The sequence below is a fragment of the Passer domesticus genome, chromosome 4, assembly GCF_036417665.1.
Source record: "Passer domesticus isolate bPasDom1 chromosome 4, bPasDom1.hap1, whole genome shotgun sequence".
NCBI lineage: Eukaryota > Metazoa > Chordata > Aves > Passeriformes > Passeridae > Passer > Passer domesticus.
In genome coordinates, this window is record NC_087477.1 from 28,094,989 (window position 1) to 28,113,847 (window position 18,859).

Sequence of the window (18,859 nt, forward strand, 5' to 3'; positions counted from 1 at the left end):
CAACCAGAAAAAAACCTCTGGTATTCATAGGACAATTCATACTAAAAGCTACCTCATGTCCTGCCTGGAAAGGAAATAATATTCAATAATGCAGATAAAACTGGCTGAATAACAGAATGAAATTTGAACGACACCTACCTGCATCGGATTCCTCCAGCAGTGCTTCTCCTCAGGTGTACACAGGTAAAGAAGCTGCACTGCTAAAACACCAGGATTTTTTTGTTTAAGCACACATTCAGACTGAGAGCTGACAAACTCCCACATGGATCACCCCACTTACCATATTTCTACTAAATTGAACTTGCATGTTTGTGTGGGTTTTGCCATGACAATTTTAAAAAAACCCAACCAATTTAAAAGCTACTACCCAGCCAGCATCCTCTCCAGGTACTCGGTTCTTACTACTACTCCAATATTTTTAATGGCTCCCAATTACTTTCTTACCCACTGTCCTAAGCTGAACTACATCCTCACACATGTTTTTTCTGCCGGTGACTTGGTGAAAAGAGTTAATTATTTCAATAATTACTGATGGAGAAAAATCATCTGGAGAGTCTATTATGCACCAAGTCTTCATTCTTTGATGCTCAAAGAAGTAATATTCCCAGATCCTGGAAAATTTAGATTTCTTTAAGCAATTATATATGATCTACAACACAGAAGTTGCAGCAGACAAAAAAAAAAAACAAAAACCCACAAGGTGTGTTGCCTTCTCAGACAGTTATGATTTCTTAGGCTCATTTCTGGGGAAAAAAAATTAAAAAAGGGAGATATAGCATAAGGAACAGAACATTACAAGGTCTGCAGATAGATAACACCATGGATATCTTATCTGTGAACTCACCTGTCTGGGAGTAAAGCTATTATTCACACAAGTGATGACTAATTATTATTGTGAAAGTCTGAATTTGTAGCCTGAAAAACAGACAAGATAGAACAAAGGCCTACATTTCAGCTGTCAAGAACTGTACACTCAAGAAAATCTGTGTCTCTAGGACCTAAGCATAAGCTGAGAGAGTCTTGCTCTGCTTTCCTGTAAGTTGAAATAAATGCTAATTCAAGCACAATAGCAAATATCAAGTCTCATTCCAAGAGTACTGGATTTTCTTCACTGCTCTGTAAAAGAAGAAAAAAAGTAATTTTGCTCTCAGACAGAGAGCCTCTCTATTCAGACAAGGCAGTACAAGGTGTGAGATTTACACTTTTCATATGCATGAAAATACAATTTAAAATGTCTGTGATGTGTTATCCTCCTATTAGGTGTGAAAACCTTTACAAAGATTTAAGCAGGGGGAATCAGTGACTAATCTAATAAAGCAACTTCATACACTTCCAACTGAGAAGCATAACTGACAATACCCTGGTGCCTCATCAGGAAACACGAACACTCCAAGGGAATGGCAGAGATGTGAACAGGCAGGGGGCTGGATTTGACTTGTCCATGCTGCCTCAAATGAAGGAAAGATGATCCTAAGGAAATGAGAAGCACTGGCAAATGCCACTACATACCTGGCTCGCTGCAGTCTATGTCTGTCAGCCTCCAGGAAGGATGTGCTTTTGACAGTGCGCACTCATGTTGAGAAGAGTGTGTGCATGTCCCCACATTTGCATGTGTTCCCCACTACCTATATAAAATGTGTGGGTGCATGCATATACTCCATAGAGGCCAAATATTTCACTTTTGTATTAAGTTTCTGCTGAAGGACAAGAGAAGAGCCGTGAAGGACAAAGAGAGTTACAAATGGGCAGGAACACTGATCTCTTTTGAGAAGCCAACATGAACTACCTGAAAGCCTTGTTAGAGGGTCCCTAAAGCCTATTAAAGGTTTTGGCCAAGGCAGATTTAAATAAGATTCTGTAAGCATTTGGAAAAACAGATTTGATACCAGCAGATGGGCTGCAACTCTAGTAAGAGACCTCCATCTGTCCAGAAACTAGCTCTTCACTCTACACACACACACAGTATTGCACGTGCAGCACCAGCGAGTCTTACAGCAAAGAACTTCATAAGCATCCATCACCTATAAAAACCCCTGTCCTCATAAGAGACTTCTCAGCACTTCCTTTTCTCCATAAGCAAGTCATTTTCTGGAAAAATAAATAATCCAGTCAACTACTATTTCTTGAAAGCACTTAACTGCTGTTCAAGTGATAGGAAAGATATTGCTCTTTCAGTGATATTTCCTTGCAGTGATGCTGAGCTGAAGAGCAGACTGCTGGAAATTGTCCTTGAACAGGACACAGCTCAGTTTTTCCCCCATTAACTGAAAATCTGTCTGTGTAATGTAATTCAGGTGACCTACCAATAAGGTCCAACATGCCCTATATGAAACAGTATGTGGTTAAACCATAATACAGAAGATACCAGACCTCTGAGTTAAATGCACACTGTGCAAACATGGAGATCTCTTCTTCTGCGTGTTTGTCCCACAGGAACTGTTTCCACCCTCAGACATGATCATTTCTCCTCTCAGACTGCAGATCCCTTCTTTCTCCACTTCCTTCCATACTCAAGCATACAGAAATGAATTTAAGACTAAAGCTGTGCTTAGTCTCTTAGTGCATATACACTCCCATCCAGTAACCAATTTACATGGCACTTAGAAATCTGAGGGTGAGCAGAAAATATGCTGTGTACTCTTCCATGCTGGGAAACAGACCCACTGCCCAGAAAACGGAAGACAAGCTTTACATGAAGGATATTATTCCCTATAGGCTCATTATAGGATTTCCTTGAATTCTCAATTTCCTCCTGCTGGTGATTTTATATTTCAGATCTTCCAAAGTTCTTTGACTGCTCTGTTAAATCTATTATTAGCAGGGTCTTGAAGCATATTACCCACAGCCATCTTGCAAATACTGAAAAAAACTGATTTTAAAGGCAGATTTGCTTTATCCAACCATCCATAGCTGATCCATTTCCTGCAACTAATAGTGTACATCAAAATTTACCTATTTTTCACCCACGCAACTCTTTAGGTGTGGTATACACCAAGTACTGAGAACAGTATGGTCTGTGTAACAACTACTTAGCAGCATGTCTAGAGACAGCCATCAGTTCAAAGATTCCACATAAAACATGAAGATTTTTGGTCATGGAAACTTGCTTTTCAAATGAGCTCTTTATGGAGGCCAGAACCTTCCCGAGCAGCTTATACTGTCTAGTTTAAATCCTGCAATTAGGAGCTTTTAGCTCCAGATTAATTAGTAGACAAAGCCACTTGAAGACTTGGAATGCCTATGGTTAGGAAATCATGATCTTCCTTCAAAACATGAGTTGACACAGCACATATGCCTTTGTGCCAAAATAATATGAGTTAATCAGAACCTGACCAGTTAACTAGAGTCCCTCAGCCTTCCACTCTGCTCCCCACACTTCAGAAAAATATATAATTATATACTGCATGATTCAGTATGTGTTTACAACTGAACAATTGTTAAATTGACTATACTGCCCCTTGAACAAATTTCTAACACACACCCAATTTATGATTCATCTTAAATTCAGTGGTTACGCATGATTTATTCAGTCCTACAGCCACGATATTCTCCATGGCTTAGCTGCCCTCGAAGGTGGTGTGACTATTAGTCCTTTTCCTGTTAGGTGGGAAAACTTGGCATTTCTCTTTCACAAGAGATTCACCTACTTGCTATTTCTGCCCAGCTTCAAATGCTTACCAAGCTGATGGTTTCTGAGCCAACAAAGTGAACGGGATTTGGAGTGTAGAGAAAGATTCTCACCATAAAGAACAAAAGTCTCAATATCATTTGACAGCAGCATGAAAAACCTGCAAGAGCGATTTCTACAATTCCTCAGCAGACCTTCCACACAAAACAGAGTGCCTGATCTATAGCAAAGACAGATAGTCAGTGATGTAACAGATGTGACTGAGCTTCATACACCAGAATGGACAAAGAACACTACCTGCACTCCATAATGTTTTGGTACTTGGACAGATTACAGGACAGAACAAGCTACAGAAGATGGCATTGCCAAAAAAACAGGAAAAACAAGACAGCAGCACCTCCTCCCATGACATAATACCAAGCCTGCTATCACCAAAAAAACCCCAGAGCTCTTGCTTTGTCTGGATGATAAACATTCCTATTAGAAGGACAAAAATCCATATTACAGCCTTGGGCTGCATAACAAAGGCAAACTAGCAGAAACTTTTCCTCTACAGGACTAGAAACTGAGAAGGAAGTGATTCACAACATCATCCTTTTTTTCTTTGAAGAATATTCCTACAAATAGCAATGGAAAGTTAGTCAGACTGAGGACATACACAGGTACTGCCCATGTACAAATTATATTTACTGTATTGGAACAGAACCAAGCAGAAGGTCACATGAATCTCTGAAGCCATTGCCCAGAGAGGGATTAAGTGAAAGGAGAATAGAAGGATAATATAACAGCAATCCTTGAATCTTTAATTCATACAACTGGCCCAAAGGGAGTTAGACCAGTTAAAGAATGCATCAAACCTTACTGCTTTCACAATCAATTTGATGATACTGTGTATCACAGCTTAACTCTGTAACTGTTACTGCATGGAGACCCAAGAAAACAGTAACTACAACTGCCTAAAGTAAACAGAAAAACCTGATACTAAAAAAAAAAAAAATTCTCCTTTCTCATATAATCTAGTCTGCATGCAATATACCAATTTTCATCCTTTCCATAGTACGTCTAGAACTTTGACAACAATCCAAATTTTATTCCAGTCCTGAATTTAGTATTTCAATTTTATTCTTGCAAACTTTAAAAAATGGGTACATTATTTTAAAAGTATTATTTACATTTTCGGTATACAAATGGAATTAACTCCTAGGAGAAAATTCAGCTTCTATGAAAAAATTTTCACAAATGTGTGAAAAAACACGGGCTGAACCTCTTCAACTCCCATTTCTATCTTTCATTGCCAGCTAAACAATTTGAAGATTATTCATTGATACATCACATAGAAAATTCATAAATGCAACACTTGAAAAACACCACTTGGAGAGTAGTCTGAAACAGATTTCAAAACTTTCAAATGTTTTACCAATAGTTTCAAAACAACCTCCCATAAACTTTGCTTACAAAATACTGAATTTGAATGAGAGTTTATCAAACTGGACCAGTTGTACTGGTTTGCCTCAAGTTGCATACACACTTAACCTGAGAAAAAGCAGTAGCAGCAATCAATGACAAGCATCAAGTGTTCACCACTTACAGAAACACCCAATTTGCTATTAGTGTAAAGAGGCAAGGAGGAAATAAAAAAAGGAGGGGTGGAACAAAATTTTACAGTCTTGAGATGGAAATCTTAGAGACAGAAAAATGCATTATCTCAGTCTGCAGTGGGAAGTTATCCATGGATTCCTCACTGTGCACAAAAGCTGGAACCAGGACTTCATCAGAGAGCTGAGAGAGAAGAACACACAGGCTGCTTTAGTCAAGGAAGAAACACCCAGCTTACAAAGGGGCAGTCAGGAACATTATAATAATTTTTCAATTTGTTTTTCTTGTGTGAAAGTTTCTAGATACCAAGCCTTGCTGGCAAAATTAAGGGATTCAGTGGACCATTACTAATCAATTCCAGAGGAAAAGTACTTTTTCCTCAAAAAATTGCTTTACCACTTGGTTTTAAACTACTGACCCTTTTTCATCCATGTACCTAGACACTGAATATTAACCCAGTTATTCAGGGGGAAACAAATGTATAGAACCATTCACAGCCTGCATTTAAAAAGGTATAGATTAAAATTTTGAGCTTTGGCAAAAAAATTAACTGAAGACAGTTGGTATTAACCCAGATTTTGCTTCCTACCATGCTGATGAGTGACTTCTCCCATTTTCTAAGGATCTTTTACAATAATTACTTGTATAGATGTTGCTGTCAAGCTTCACCCTTGATTTTACACCATCAGTCTACAAACAAGTAATAAAAAAACCCAATTTCTCCCACTGGCAGTGGGGAAAAAAGGAAGGTGAAGGAAATCCAAACTTTCCTGAACCAGAAGTCACACACAATTTACAGCTGCTCTATATACCCAGGTGCCTGCTGGTGACTAAGTAGAGCTTTTTTCCCACAGCAAAATCTGAATTCCACAAATTCTTTGAAAAAAAGTTGGAAGACTTTATACTTTGAGGTTCCAAAACTATTGCAAAAAGCAATTGCTCTTTCTAGATGCATATTTACTTCTTGGCACAAACTTTGTCTTGTTTGTTGCTACTTTTTTTCCAACTGGCATTTATAGCCTATCACTGAAAATACATCACAAGCCTTGAAATTAATGTTGTCTACATAAAAATATATATAAACCTATTAAAGTCTAGACAGGCAATAGTTTCTCTTCCATTTCTCCAAAACCACTGAAGAGGGAAGCAGAACAAACGGATTTTGCATCAGCAGCAGACTTCCCAACCAGCAGTTCATATTACATTGAAAAGTTAAATTCTGTGATCTTCAGCTCTTTAATATTCTCAAAGCAAAGACAATGGGTGGGACAGAATCAGTGATAATTAATATGTATATCAAAGAGTTCAGTTAATGTGAAAGTACAAAAATATTTCCTAAAACATTGCAAACTATATTCTGCACTGTGCAAGCACCAGGGAAATTTCCACATATCACATTAAATTGAGTTTTCTGATTCTATTTTGCTCACTAATACTGAGCAGTTGAAGACACAAATTCCTTCAGTGTCTGACAATGCCACAAAACTAAGGGCTTTCTACTGAAAAATGCTCTGTTCAACTACTCTGTGCAAGGCCCAAGAGCACACACAGCACACATGGTAATACCAACAGAGCACTAGAATCTGATGTTGAGGGAAGCAAGAACAAAAAAATGCCTCTTACACAGCACGTTCTTCCCTTCTTAAATAATGTTTGTCAGCTGTAAGAGGAATCCAATTATTTATGTCTCCACAAGCTGGCTTTTGGTGCACTTTTCATGTGATGTCATTTAAAATGACAGTTTACGTACATATTTTACCATTTTAGCTAGTAGTATATTTCACTTGTCTAAAACTTTTGTTTTAGTTCAACAACTAAAACTGCAGCCTAAACTGTGATATCACCAAAGTGTTGCTGTCTTTTTCTTCTCTCTTCCTGAGCAGCTATTTTTACTCTAGAGTCACATGCATGAAAATTAATTCCCCTGATAATTTGACTATCCATCATTTAAACCCTCCTTAAGCAATCTGAACAAAAGGGAATACAGATTCCAAGAGACAAAGGATGAAAAAGCCAGGAAGGAATTGCAGCTGGAACCAGACAGCTGTTCTCTGAACATCAAGTCAAGCCCACGTGGAGACACGTGAACTTCAGAGGCAGATCACAAAAAGCTTCTTATTAAGCTTTTGGCCTTTTTTTTTTTTTAAGAGTTTAAATCAGTTCTCAGTTTGGAAGAGCTTCCCATTTCTGTGGTTTCAGAAACTTCAGCAATGTTTAATACAAGAAGTACTAAACTGGACCAGACCAGCTCTCCCATCCCCTTTCCTGGCAATCACCAGTTTATTGAGTTCCTGAGCTCAAGCTGCACAGTCAAATCTAATAGTCACTAATGGTCTCTGTTCTGTTAACTTCTCTAATCCCCTTCTGAGCACATTTGCACTTTCCCTCCACATGACATTTTGTTCCAGTAACACAGCTGCAATTAAGCGGTTCACAAAGAGTATTTGCTGTTGTTTGCTGTAAGACAGCAACTTACTTCTCAAATTTCACTAGAAAAGAACATGCTAAAGGTCTTGAAGGGCCCAGTCATGCCTCAAAGTTGCCTGACTTTTACTAAGCACCAGTAAATGTTTGCAGCTATCAAAAAGCACAGAAAATGGTTTCTTCCAACAAAAGCAATAAATCTTCCAGCATACTAAATATTTTCTCTTCTTAAGGCATTGCATGGATATAAAATTTCAAAACTATTATAAAACCATTTTCACGATTTTCCTTCGTATTTTGTGACGAAACAACAAAAACCCAGCTTAAAGTTTTCTTCCTTTACACACCATATTCCTCAAATAAATACACAGAGGACAGAACTAGATCAGAGGCCAAGGAAAAACAGAAAAATTATTCTTACCAAAGCTGTTTGCCAATAGATTGAAACTAACTAACGTGATTCAATAGTATAAGAAAACCTCTAAAAACAAGAGTAATTTTTAAAAAAGACTATTTTTATAATGCAATACCCAAGTCTTGTGCCAATCATGGTGAGCACACAGATTTTAAATTGACATAAAGAAGCTTTACCCAGCTATTTCAGTAATTCAGTTCTACGTGTTAGCCCATGTGCTTAAAGCTCCAGGCTGATTTGGCTGCTCCACACATGTGATAACCTAACTGCAAAGCCACTCAATAAATGAGTCTATATTTCTGATGAAACAAACTTTCAGCACTGCCAGCTAGCAAATCTTTTATAATCAGATAATCTTTAAATTCTTTATTAAGGTCAGTCAAGGGATTCAATGACAGGGCACACTGAAAAAAGAAGCTGTTCAAAATTTAAGGTTCTTTACTATTAGCTTGATTGCTAAGCATTGTCAGATTATAGTATCAGAAGAAACCTCTTTCAGGAAATCCAAGTCTAAAGTTGTGGAGTTCCTCAAAAACTCATAGTGTATATTTCTTGCAAATCTTATTAAATAGATCACTGTAGCAAGACTTCCCAGACAAACTTCTGATTTTCAGAGTCTGAACAACCTTACAAATAAAAAGGGGTAAGAAGATAAATAGTTCTAAAAAACCTACAAAAAACCCAAGAAAACAGACAAATAAAAAACCACGAGATAGAAATCAGGTAATTATTAACCCTTGAAGACCTTAAACATAACCACTAAGCTGGGAACATCAAAAAGTACAGGCAGCTATGAAGGTTTGAAAGCTCATCCCAGTCTTTATGAGGGAGAAACCTCAGCTCACAGAAGCCTCCACCACCAGCACATAAGGACATTCTTGCAAAGCCCATAAATCTGGACTAGAGGGAACTGAAGGTGTCCCATCACATCTTGAACGAGTCCAACCCTTTCTTTCTCACACCTTCCTTTTGTTCCAGACTATGTGTTCCTCCAAAAGATAATGGTTTTCTAACAGTTTCACAAGCTAGACCTTCTAGGTCAAAATTTTCCAGGTACTTTACAGGTTTTCTTGCTGCCTTTTAAAATAATTTCTTCCTTTTTCAGACACAAGCCATTTGACAGCCCACAACTGCTCCTCTTGTACAGAGCACTGGTAATTTATGGACATACAGACATTGTCTACTGCAATGTTATGTATCAATAAGGATGTCAATAGCATTTGCATTCTACTTTCATCCCACTCAAATTTCCAGTGAAGTTAGTAGCGAGAGCCTCATCATTCTTCAGGGTGTATCAATTCAGATGCCAACCACAAATGTCAAAGTTATTTTTATGGAAAAATATAAAAATTTAAGTTTTCCCTAGACCAGAACATTTTTTTCCTAATATTTCAGTGGATTCATTAGCTGTGCTATTATTTTTTTTCACAGTTTTCCAACACTAATTAATAAGGTGAATGTTCAGGTGTTTCTGAAGCTCTGTCTCTAATGGTTAAGAGGAAAGCCCTTCAGGCACTGGCCTAAGAACACTAAAGATGATTGAAGATACATAAAAGTTCTAAAATACAGAGTCTATGAAGGCTGGACAGAATCTCTTTCCTCCTAGAAACCTACCCAAGATAAATCCTTGATCGAAAAGTGCACAGGGAGCTTATTAATAAATAAATCTCTACATAATGCATGCATACAGGCAGTACTCTCTTATTTCCTAAATGTCAAATTAATGTGAAGCAGACCAATTTAGAGACTTACAGAAACTGAAAGCAAACTGGCTTCAGAAGAACAAACAGAAAATGCACCTCAATCACTGAAAAACAGTTAAAACACACTAGGGCACTTGAAAGACATACCATAACAAATCCTCTGAAGGATAAACCAGTACTTGTCACCTGTTGAAGTATCCCATTTAAGGAAGTTCCACACAGTCTTTAATTAGGCTGCTTCCAGCAGCCTAATTAAACTTAACCACACAATTGTCCAGTCAGTGACACATACTACAGAGATGTCTCTGGAAGCACCACGTGTGCTGTTCCTCACTGACATTAAAAAGCAAAGCATAAAAGCAGCACTTGGACCATCCTGTCGACCATTTGCTTGCCTGGGATTCAAACTCCCAAGTTAATTCATTGAAGGCAAATACAGCTTTTGCACTGACTTGAGAAAAGAGAGCTATTATTCCACTGGTCATAATCCTAATCACTAGGAGAGGATTTTCTGACTTTACATAAAGGTACTAAAAGGCAAAACTTCTGCTCCATTTCCCTTCTCTAACTTTTCTCTGTTGAAACACTAAAATCTGTGAAGAGAGAAATGGGTAAAATCAGTAATAACATAATGCTGGCTCTTGATAAAAACTCAGCAAGAGATTTTACAGCACAGATACCCTGATAAGCAAACTAGGTAGAAAAGTTAAACTATCTATGTATGACATGGTTAAATATCCACATGCTTCATTTTTTTCACCCCTCTACTGCTTAAGGCAATATCCAAGTCCAAATCTATCACCATTTAAACCAAGCATGACTTTGCCAGGAAGTATAACTATTTCTAACAACTAAAGTTTCACACTTTAATTTAGCTCTGTCTTTAGTAATTTATTTCATTTCTTAAAATAACAATATATAGAAGTGGTTAGCAGAAAAAAATCAACAGTCCCAACAAGAAATATGGAACACATTTCAACATCAACTAAGGTTGCTTACAAGTTTGAAATTTTGTAGTTAATATTTCAACAACAATGTTCTACAGGGTAAAACAGACAAGGTTTTATGAGTCAAGTCCCATTACCTTTCCCTGGTGACCCTAAGAAAGCCCTGGAACCGCGTGCGTCACAGGTTTATTGGGGTGGGTTTTTATGCCCTCCATTTAGCCATTCATGTCTATCTGAAAACTGGAAAAAACACAGTGCAATATGCCCATGTTATTGAGATGCTGAAGAAATTAATATTAAAAGGGAAAAATCCTTATCTGAAGCATAAAATTAATCACTGGAAACCAATTCCCCTGTGCAAACAAGGAGCTACGACCGAGAGTGTCTATACCCCTAGAGATTATGAGATAAACCCTGTTCTGTCTGTACTCAGCAATAACTTAGAAAACCTTTGCACTCAGTTCCTTGGGTTTTTTTCTCTAACCTTCTAACAGGTTTTCTAAACCTTCTCTTTCTTTCTACACCTTCTCTAACAGGTTATGAGGTCCTGCCCACCACATGACTAGAACACTGGCTGTGACATGAATAAAAGTAAGGACAGAGTACAGAATGGACGTGAGACTCGGAGAAGCTTCCACTTCCAAGCATGCAATTTTACCACAAAAAAATATTTACATTAACAAATCTTTATGCCTTTCAATGATAATTCTGAAACAGCATTTAAGTCAACAAAAAATGCAACAATTTCAACAATGTAATTGTGCTACTGCAAGAACTCGTATTTATTGTCAGTTTCATACAGCACGGTGCTAAGATTCCAACACACAAGGATATCCTGGAGTGTGCCTGGAAGATTACTGTCATCTGCCTGCCAGAGGACATCAGCTGCACCTGTATACATACACAGATGTAGCCAAAAAAGCTTTAACAGCTGCTGTCAAACTGTATGTGAAACACACAAGAACCCTGGTATTTCCATTGATTTATCCAGCTTGCACTATGATGAAAAGCACATTAAAAAATCAGGAATTTGTATGCTCTAACAGCCTCAAGAAAAGTCACCCATAAAGACTTCCAGCTCCAGATCTAAATAAACCAGACTTCAGATACACCATTTCCAATGTACCTCTCTACACATGCCTGAAGCCAAGTACCCACACTACATACAAATACTCAGAGAAGATGTCAACACCACATGAAAGCCATTTTCAGATTCACTTTCAAAAATTTCAGCCAGCTCTATAGAATGTTCCTGCCCATATTTCTCCCACAGATACAGACAAATGCTCTTCAGGAGACAACCTCTAAGAAACACATGCACACAAAAAAATGTAGCCAGAGTTGGATTTAAAAAACCCCATGATATCCCAGAAAACCATGTCCTTCTGCTGACAAGGCAGAAGCACACAGAAATTGAAAGTCTGCTAAAAAAGCACAATGTTTTTGACAGCATCAGATTAGTTCATGAAGAAGTTTGTGTTCAGTTCAAACTTGTGCACTTAAATTTTCGTCATTTTTAGGTCAGTCAGTTCTTCTCCCTGAGTTTTAATTTTAGCAGCAAAACAGGAGATAAAGCTTTTGTCTCTTTTCCAAGTGCCCCATTTCACCAAATTTAATGACCAATTGTTTGAAGCAGAAACCAGGAGCTAACACAGCAGCTAGTCCTAAATCTGACATTAATTACCTTACCACCTGCAAATCCTTAATAATACTCAACATCCTGCAAAACTACAGTATTCCCCATAAATACCAGCAATCAAAAATCAGCAGGTCTCCCTTAATTCGTGACATAATACTTGCAGACATTTCTGTGGCATATTAAATTTGCACATAAAAGATAAAGGACAGATGAAACCCTGAGAACAAAGCCTTCCCACGTCTGTTATTCTTTCTACAGTGTCACAACTGGAGCAGATCTCTATCCTAACCAATTGGATTTCAAATTTACAGGGCATATCATTGTCCCAAGGCAACCTACTCAATTAATTGCCTTTTATGAAAGCATTTTAATAGATAATGATGCACAAAGAATATGCCTGGTTCCTGACCAGGTATTTAAGTGGTGGAGGAGAAAGAGAAGCCCAGATGAAATAAAAACGGCACCAAAGAGTCGTCTTGTGCCCTTCCCATCTGTAAATGCCAGCTTCCTTCCCTGTCCTTCAGGAGGAGGTGGGGCTGGGAAACACTTCTTTCAGAAGTTCCACCCTTCTTTACAGATGCACAGATTTCATTAATAGTTAACTGGCGACATACAACATTAACTTACCCTGGTATTCACAGCTTTCCATCCATGCTTATCCCACGGGAAGCGACAGCTTGGGGCAACTGCTTACCAGTATTTTCTGCACCATGACACCCTACATCAGGACTTGCCTTTCAGTCTTTTACCCTCACTGACTAGCTCATTTTGAAACAGGAAAATTCCAGACAAATTTTTCTGTAAGTAGAGGAAATAAAAGTGACAGACTGTTGAGCTGATAACCAACACTCCTTCCAAAAATGCAGCAACATTTAATGTTCTTAGGTTTAACAAACTACTTGCAAAATCACTTTGAGTTTCACCATCGGTGGACTAAAAGTTCTAGGCCTGTCACGCAAGTGAACTGGAAAGCCCTTCCAAAGAAAATAATTCCTCCTAAAGAGCTGACCTTACTCTTGTTCAGGTTAATAAGTCTTCACAGGTGTTCTGGAACAACCACTACAGAGGCTCTTGAGTGCAAGGTGTCCTTCACTGTGAAGAACTTTGAAGAAGAGAATGTCAATATTAACAAGGCCCTCTGGGCCATAATGTCGTGTATTTCAACATATAAATATCTGAAGCCCTTTAAGTATGGCAGCATTCAGAGACCTCAGTGATAAAGAAGAGCTTTGTGAAACTGACAGGCACTTCAACAATAAACTCCATTTAAGAGTCTGCCCAGTCTCATTTTATCTAATTACTTACCTCCCTTGCAGGAATAGCATGCTATTAAGGTTTGCTGATTAAGATTTGAAGCCACTTTGAAGATTTATTGTACCATACAACCACTAATTATTATTGTTCATACCTGCATTTGGTTGGGAGAAAAATAGCTATGTGCCAAATAATTCCTGTTCCAGATGTAAAAATAAAAATATTTGCCCTGCTGTGCTCCTTAAGAAGTGAACAGCTAAAAGACTGCATTTTTACTTTCAGGCCTTCTCTGTGATAGTCAGTCTGCACGAACCATGTTGCTGAAAAAAAATCCCACCATAAAGGAAAAAAAAGCAGACATGACAATTTCCTGCCACCAGAACAGGTAACATTTATGCCCTGGTGCCTTCCCACTCTCAGGAATGCAATCTCCTCCCTTTCCTAGACTTCTTCACTGCTTCCCTTCAAGGCACTGAAATTGCCAACACTTCACACAAGTTACAATGCTATGCACAAGGTATCACTGGTCGTGACCAGCCACAGTGGTTATTTGCCACTCATCCACACAGTCCATTTTTACTTTCAAAGGCCTCTGAAGCTGTAAATAGACTACTGGGTCACATCCTTTCACCAGGCTCTGTTATCCTGCTGAAAATACATGCAGTGTACTCACTTATGCTTTAACATTCTGCCCAATCTTTTCACACAGATACTTCCCCACTCTTCCATCCACTCAAATGTCCGTGAGCCTGGGGTTCTCACAGCCTTCAATCCCACTCAACAACAGTAATGGAATTAAGAGGGGCTTTTTTTTTTTTTAAATTAAGCGTCAGAACAGCATCCTCTGATACAGCCTGTCTCCTCTCACATCTGGTATATTTGAAAGTGTTTACTTTGACTGTATCGTCAACTTAAAAAAGAAAACCCAAACATTATGTGCCTTTCATAACACCAAACAGGGTTGTTAGGTTAAAAATGAGTAATAAAGTATCTTTAAAGGTTATAATGTATATTTTTCTCTTTCTTGTTGTAATTTTCTTCTTTCCTTAAATTACTGCTTAAATTCTAGAACTGCTCATGGAAAGACATGCTTGTAGCAGGTAAAAAAAAAGACACTCCAATTGAAACACATCTGCTGCATGTGAAAGCTGAACAGATATGTCCTATTGATAGCACTAGGAGTGGTAGCAAATTCTGTTGTAACTGCACCACCAAAAGATCCTCTGAATAGATTTACTCTTTCCTCATCAGGATTTCTTGCACAAGACCCAAACTGTTTGTTTCTCATTTGTACCTCTATGGTGGCTGCTTCTAACTCTTGCAGAAATGCCTTTAGATCCTGTTTCTGGCCATCCAAAGACAGAGTCGCACAGGCGACAGTCAGTCAGAGGCCTGATGCTCTGATGTGAACAGCGACAGCAGTCCTGCTCTGGAATGGGCACTAAATGCAATCATTTCACCAACCTGAGCCCAAACTAATGACCCTGGAGTCAGGGCACCTGGGAATACATACATATATACTTTTTTTTTTTTCAATGACAGCTTTCTCACATGAGGTTCTACCCTCAGGAAAACGTCTATGCATTCTGACCCAGTTTCACTGCAGAGTTTCACAAAACGCGTCCTCTTCCCTGAAAAGGTTTCAGGAACTGATCACGGTTACTGCCCCAGCTAGTTCCACATGCAAAGACTTTCATATTCCCTTCTCCAAAACTCACACCTTAATAAGATGGCTAGACACAGATTACCTGCAACCAACCTTACAGTTTCCATGTCCTACATTTACTTCTGATCCTACCTACAAAACCAAACCGGTTCCCAAATGTTTCCCCAGTAAACAGGAGGGGTACGGAACAGCTCCTGGCGGTTCCCTATGAAGTCACTGCCTTTGTTGTTTTAAACATGCAATTTAAAGAGAATGACACAATCTAGAATATGAGAGAGATTATCCTGCGGTCTGCGGAGGTGTCGATTGCTAGCAGATAAAAAGCCAATGAAACCTACGCTATTTCTCATCACCGGCCAACAGATTTATCCTTCATTTCTGCTCCTCCAAAAACGTTAATGAGGAAAAAGTTTCCTCTCTGTTAACAAGTCCGAGGGCCGCGGGGGCGGCTTTGTTTGGCTGGCGCAGGCAAACCCAAGCCCATCTCGGCCGGCAGAGCGTGTCCCGCTGCTGCCGAGCGCCCAGCCCGACCCCACGGGACCCGGGCTGCGAGTCCCGGTGGGAGCACCGCCATCCCCGCCGCTGCGTGCGGCCTTTCTTCACCTCTCCCACACCCAGCCGCCGGCCCCGCCGCGATCCCAGAACCAAAGCCAGGCGCTCGCACGCCCACCGGCGGCCATCCCTCCGGGAGAGCCCCCATCCCCGCGGGAGAGCCCGGCTCGGCGGAGGCGGCCGGGATGGCTGCCCCGCTGGGAGGGCACCTACCGCCGCTCCAGAGCCGCCGTCCGCGCTCGCAGGGCGGCCAGGGAGCCGAGCAGCGCCGAGCTTCGCCCGGAGCGGCCGCGCAGGGCTGCGCTGCGAGCGCGGAGCAGCATCCCCGCCCCGCCGCCCGCCAGACCCGGCGCGCAGAGGGCGGGAGCGGCGGCGCTCCCCGCCCCGCCGTCCCTCCTTCCCGCCGCATTCCCTCGCTCCCGCTGCGCGCGGCCGGCCCGCAGCCACCCCTGCCGGAGCCCCGGTACCTGCGGGTTCGCACCGCGGCCGCCCGGCCCCGCCGGCCCGGCGCTCCCGCTGCCCGCTCCGCTCCTCCGGTCGCTGCCCCTCGGGGCCGCCAGCAGCGCGGGGAGGCGGGCGAGCACCGCCCACCGCCCCCGAGCGCCGCGCCTTCCTCCCCTCCCTCCGTCCGTCTCTCCCGGCTCCTCTCTCTCTCCCTCTCCCTCCCGGCCCCGGGGCTGCGGGGAAGATGCTGACACACGCCCGGCCCCGCCCGCTCCCTCCGCGCCCCGACCGGCCCCGGCCCCTTCCCGCCCGCAGGGGCCGGCCGGAGCTCCACACGGCTTCAGGAGTGACTCGGGACTTGGCTCTCCTGGGGGCGAACTTCAGCCCTGTTCTTGGCCCCAAAGACGGCTTTTGGTTTTGTTTTCTTCTTTTTTTTTTTTTTTTTCCTCGGGGATGATCTGGCTGCTCCTAGACTTTTCAGCTGAAAGTCTTGGTCCGCAAACTTGAACAAAAGCCTTAGTGCCAAAGCTTTCAAACACACCCGATTGTTCATAGCTGTCAGAGAAACTTTGGTGAGGGAAAGGTCCACTTAATAAGCTGAAAAGTTGGGGTGGGTTGCCCCCCCCTTTTTTTTTTAAAGACTTATTTTTCCAGTTTGAATGTGAAATGCACTGTGGAAACACACAGCCCACTTGTGCAGTGGGGTTGGAGCTTCCCCCGTGGGATCCTCTGGAGTTTTTGTAGTAGCTCCCTCCTCTGTGGAGCCAGACTGTGGAAGAAAATAGTCACGAAATAGCACTTTTAGTTGCAAAGAATAATGCCACCAGAGATGTGGCCCCAAATTCGGGCTGTGCGAAAATGAACTTTCAGAATGATAGCCTGGAAGAGCAATTTCTGTTTGAAAAAAAAATAAAATTGTGAAAACAGTTGCTTTAGAGTAAATAAAAATATTTGACTGTAACTGTTTCCTAGTGAAATGCCAATTGCTTTGTATTAACTAAAGTATTAAGGACTCAGCATAAAAGTCAGTCTGCCATAACTAATAGTGTCAGGGAATTTGTGTAAGTCATAACAAAAATAAAGATGAGTAGTAAAACTAATTTACATAGTAAGAGGCTACAGTAATCTGAGAGTCTGTTAGTTATGTAATTTAAATGTAGTTTTCTTGTAATACAAGTTCGTTAAGTTGATAAGTATCTACTTACATTTTAAGATGAACTGACTATATTGGTATCCACATTTCCAAAAGGAGCTCGTTTTGGTCCCTGTACATTTATACATTCTATGGCACCTCCTCTTGCTACAGGTGACTGTCTCACTGAAAGAGAATTTTTAGTAGGTGTTAATGATCTGTAAGAGATTTTATCCTAAAACTCTGCTTCCATCCTTCAGACCAATTCATAGTGGCCCTAACCCATGCCAGTATATATTCTGTCTTCACTGTATTTGAAGGTAGGCCACAGAAAGAATTCTTTGTAGGAATATGATTTTTTGCAAAGGTGCATTATTAACTCAAGGGAACAGAATGAATGAAGCAGGACTTGGGGATGTGTTAAAACTGAGCCTACATAACCAGGCAATATTGTGTACTTGTACTGGAATATGCCTCTGAATATAGAAGTCTCCTCCCCAGAGAGTCATCTCTCTTAAAAGACTGTAAATTTGATTGTAATTTACTTTCCTCAAAAGATTTATTTCCTTGTTCTTCATTCTTCTAATGAGCATCTGTTTGGGACAGCATTCTCCTTGGCCTTGCCAAATGTATGTGAATGCTTTAACAATTATCTCATTAGACTATTTGATTATATTTTTAATTAAACATCTTCAATAAGGAAACTTGGAGCTCAGGATCAATGAAAAATATAATTACCATCTTCACCTACTGTGCATTTTACAGGGATGCAAATACATGGAAAATATTGCCATAACTTTAGAAACTTCTTACATCACTGACTAAAAGAAAGACATGGCACGTTATTCAAGAAGACTGATGCCTTGGAATGCCTCCAGTGTGGGAAAACGAAATGGCTTTTGTCAGTGTGGTGCTTCTGGATTTGTTGTGTACACAACACATTTACTACAAAGATTGACATTCCAGCACTTAAGAGATTCCTGAGTGTGACTTTTTCCTTAGCTGTTCCGAGGAAGTTTCCATGCTAACCAGAGCTGCAAACATTAAATTTTCCTCTGAAGAGATTGTCTGGCAAATAAATGTCCTCCAATTACTCCACCATCAAAATCTTGCATCATTTACGTACAGCTTATGTTTAATGTAGTGCAACTTTGCTTAAGAAAAGAAAAAAAAAAAAAGAAGCTAATTTATATTATCTACTGTTCATGTTGAAACTTCCTTAATAAAAAGTTGGGTCTCTATCTATGCCTAAACTGGGAGGTTCAAGAGCACCTCCAAGTTCCTGGTTTGGGATGCATGTCTGGCCACACCTTGACTGTGTACTAGGACAAAACCTGTACATAAACTGGACAGAATCATCCCTAAGGCCAAGAGTGTGGGCAACTGAGAACCAAAAATTGTGTGGTCTGCTGCAGTGTACATGTAAAGGTCAGTTTAGAGGGAAACTAAATCTGACAAT

The 18,859-nt window shown here is 40.4% G+C and overlaps 1 protein-coding gene across 4 annotated transcripts in view; it reads right to left on the bottom strand.

Moving 5' to 3' along the window:
* PTPN13 (protein tyrosine phosphatase non-receptor type 13) overlaps positions 1–17,573 on the bottom strand; it is a 113,178-nt gene extending 95,605 nt beyond the window's left edge. For 2 of the 4 annotated variants that reach the window (XM_064416777.1, XM_064416776.1), the window contains exon 1: positions 17,474–17,573. In XM_064416777.1, the coding sequence (XP_064272847.1) occupies positions 17,474–17,549 (76 nt within the window). In that variant the 5' untranslated portion in view covers positions 17,550–17,573. Of the gene's footprint in view, positions 1–16,037; positions 16,170–16,291; positions 16,424–17,473 lie in introns of those variants that run through there. The other 2 variants (XM_064416778.1, XM_064416779.1) reach the window with 2 other exon arrangements.
* Between the last annotated feature and the right edge of the window lie 1,286 nt (positions 17,574–18,859).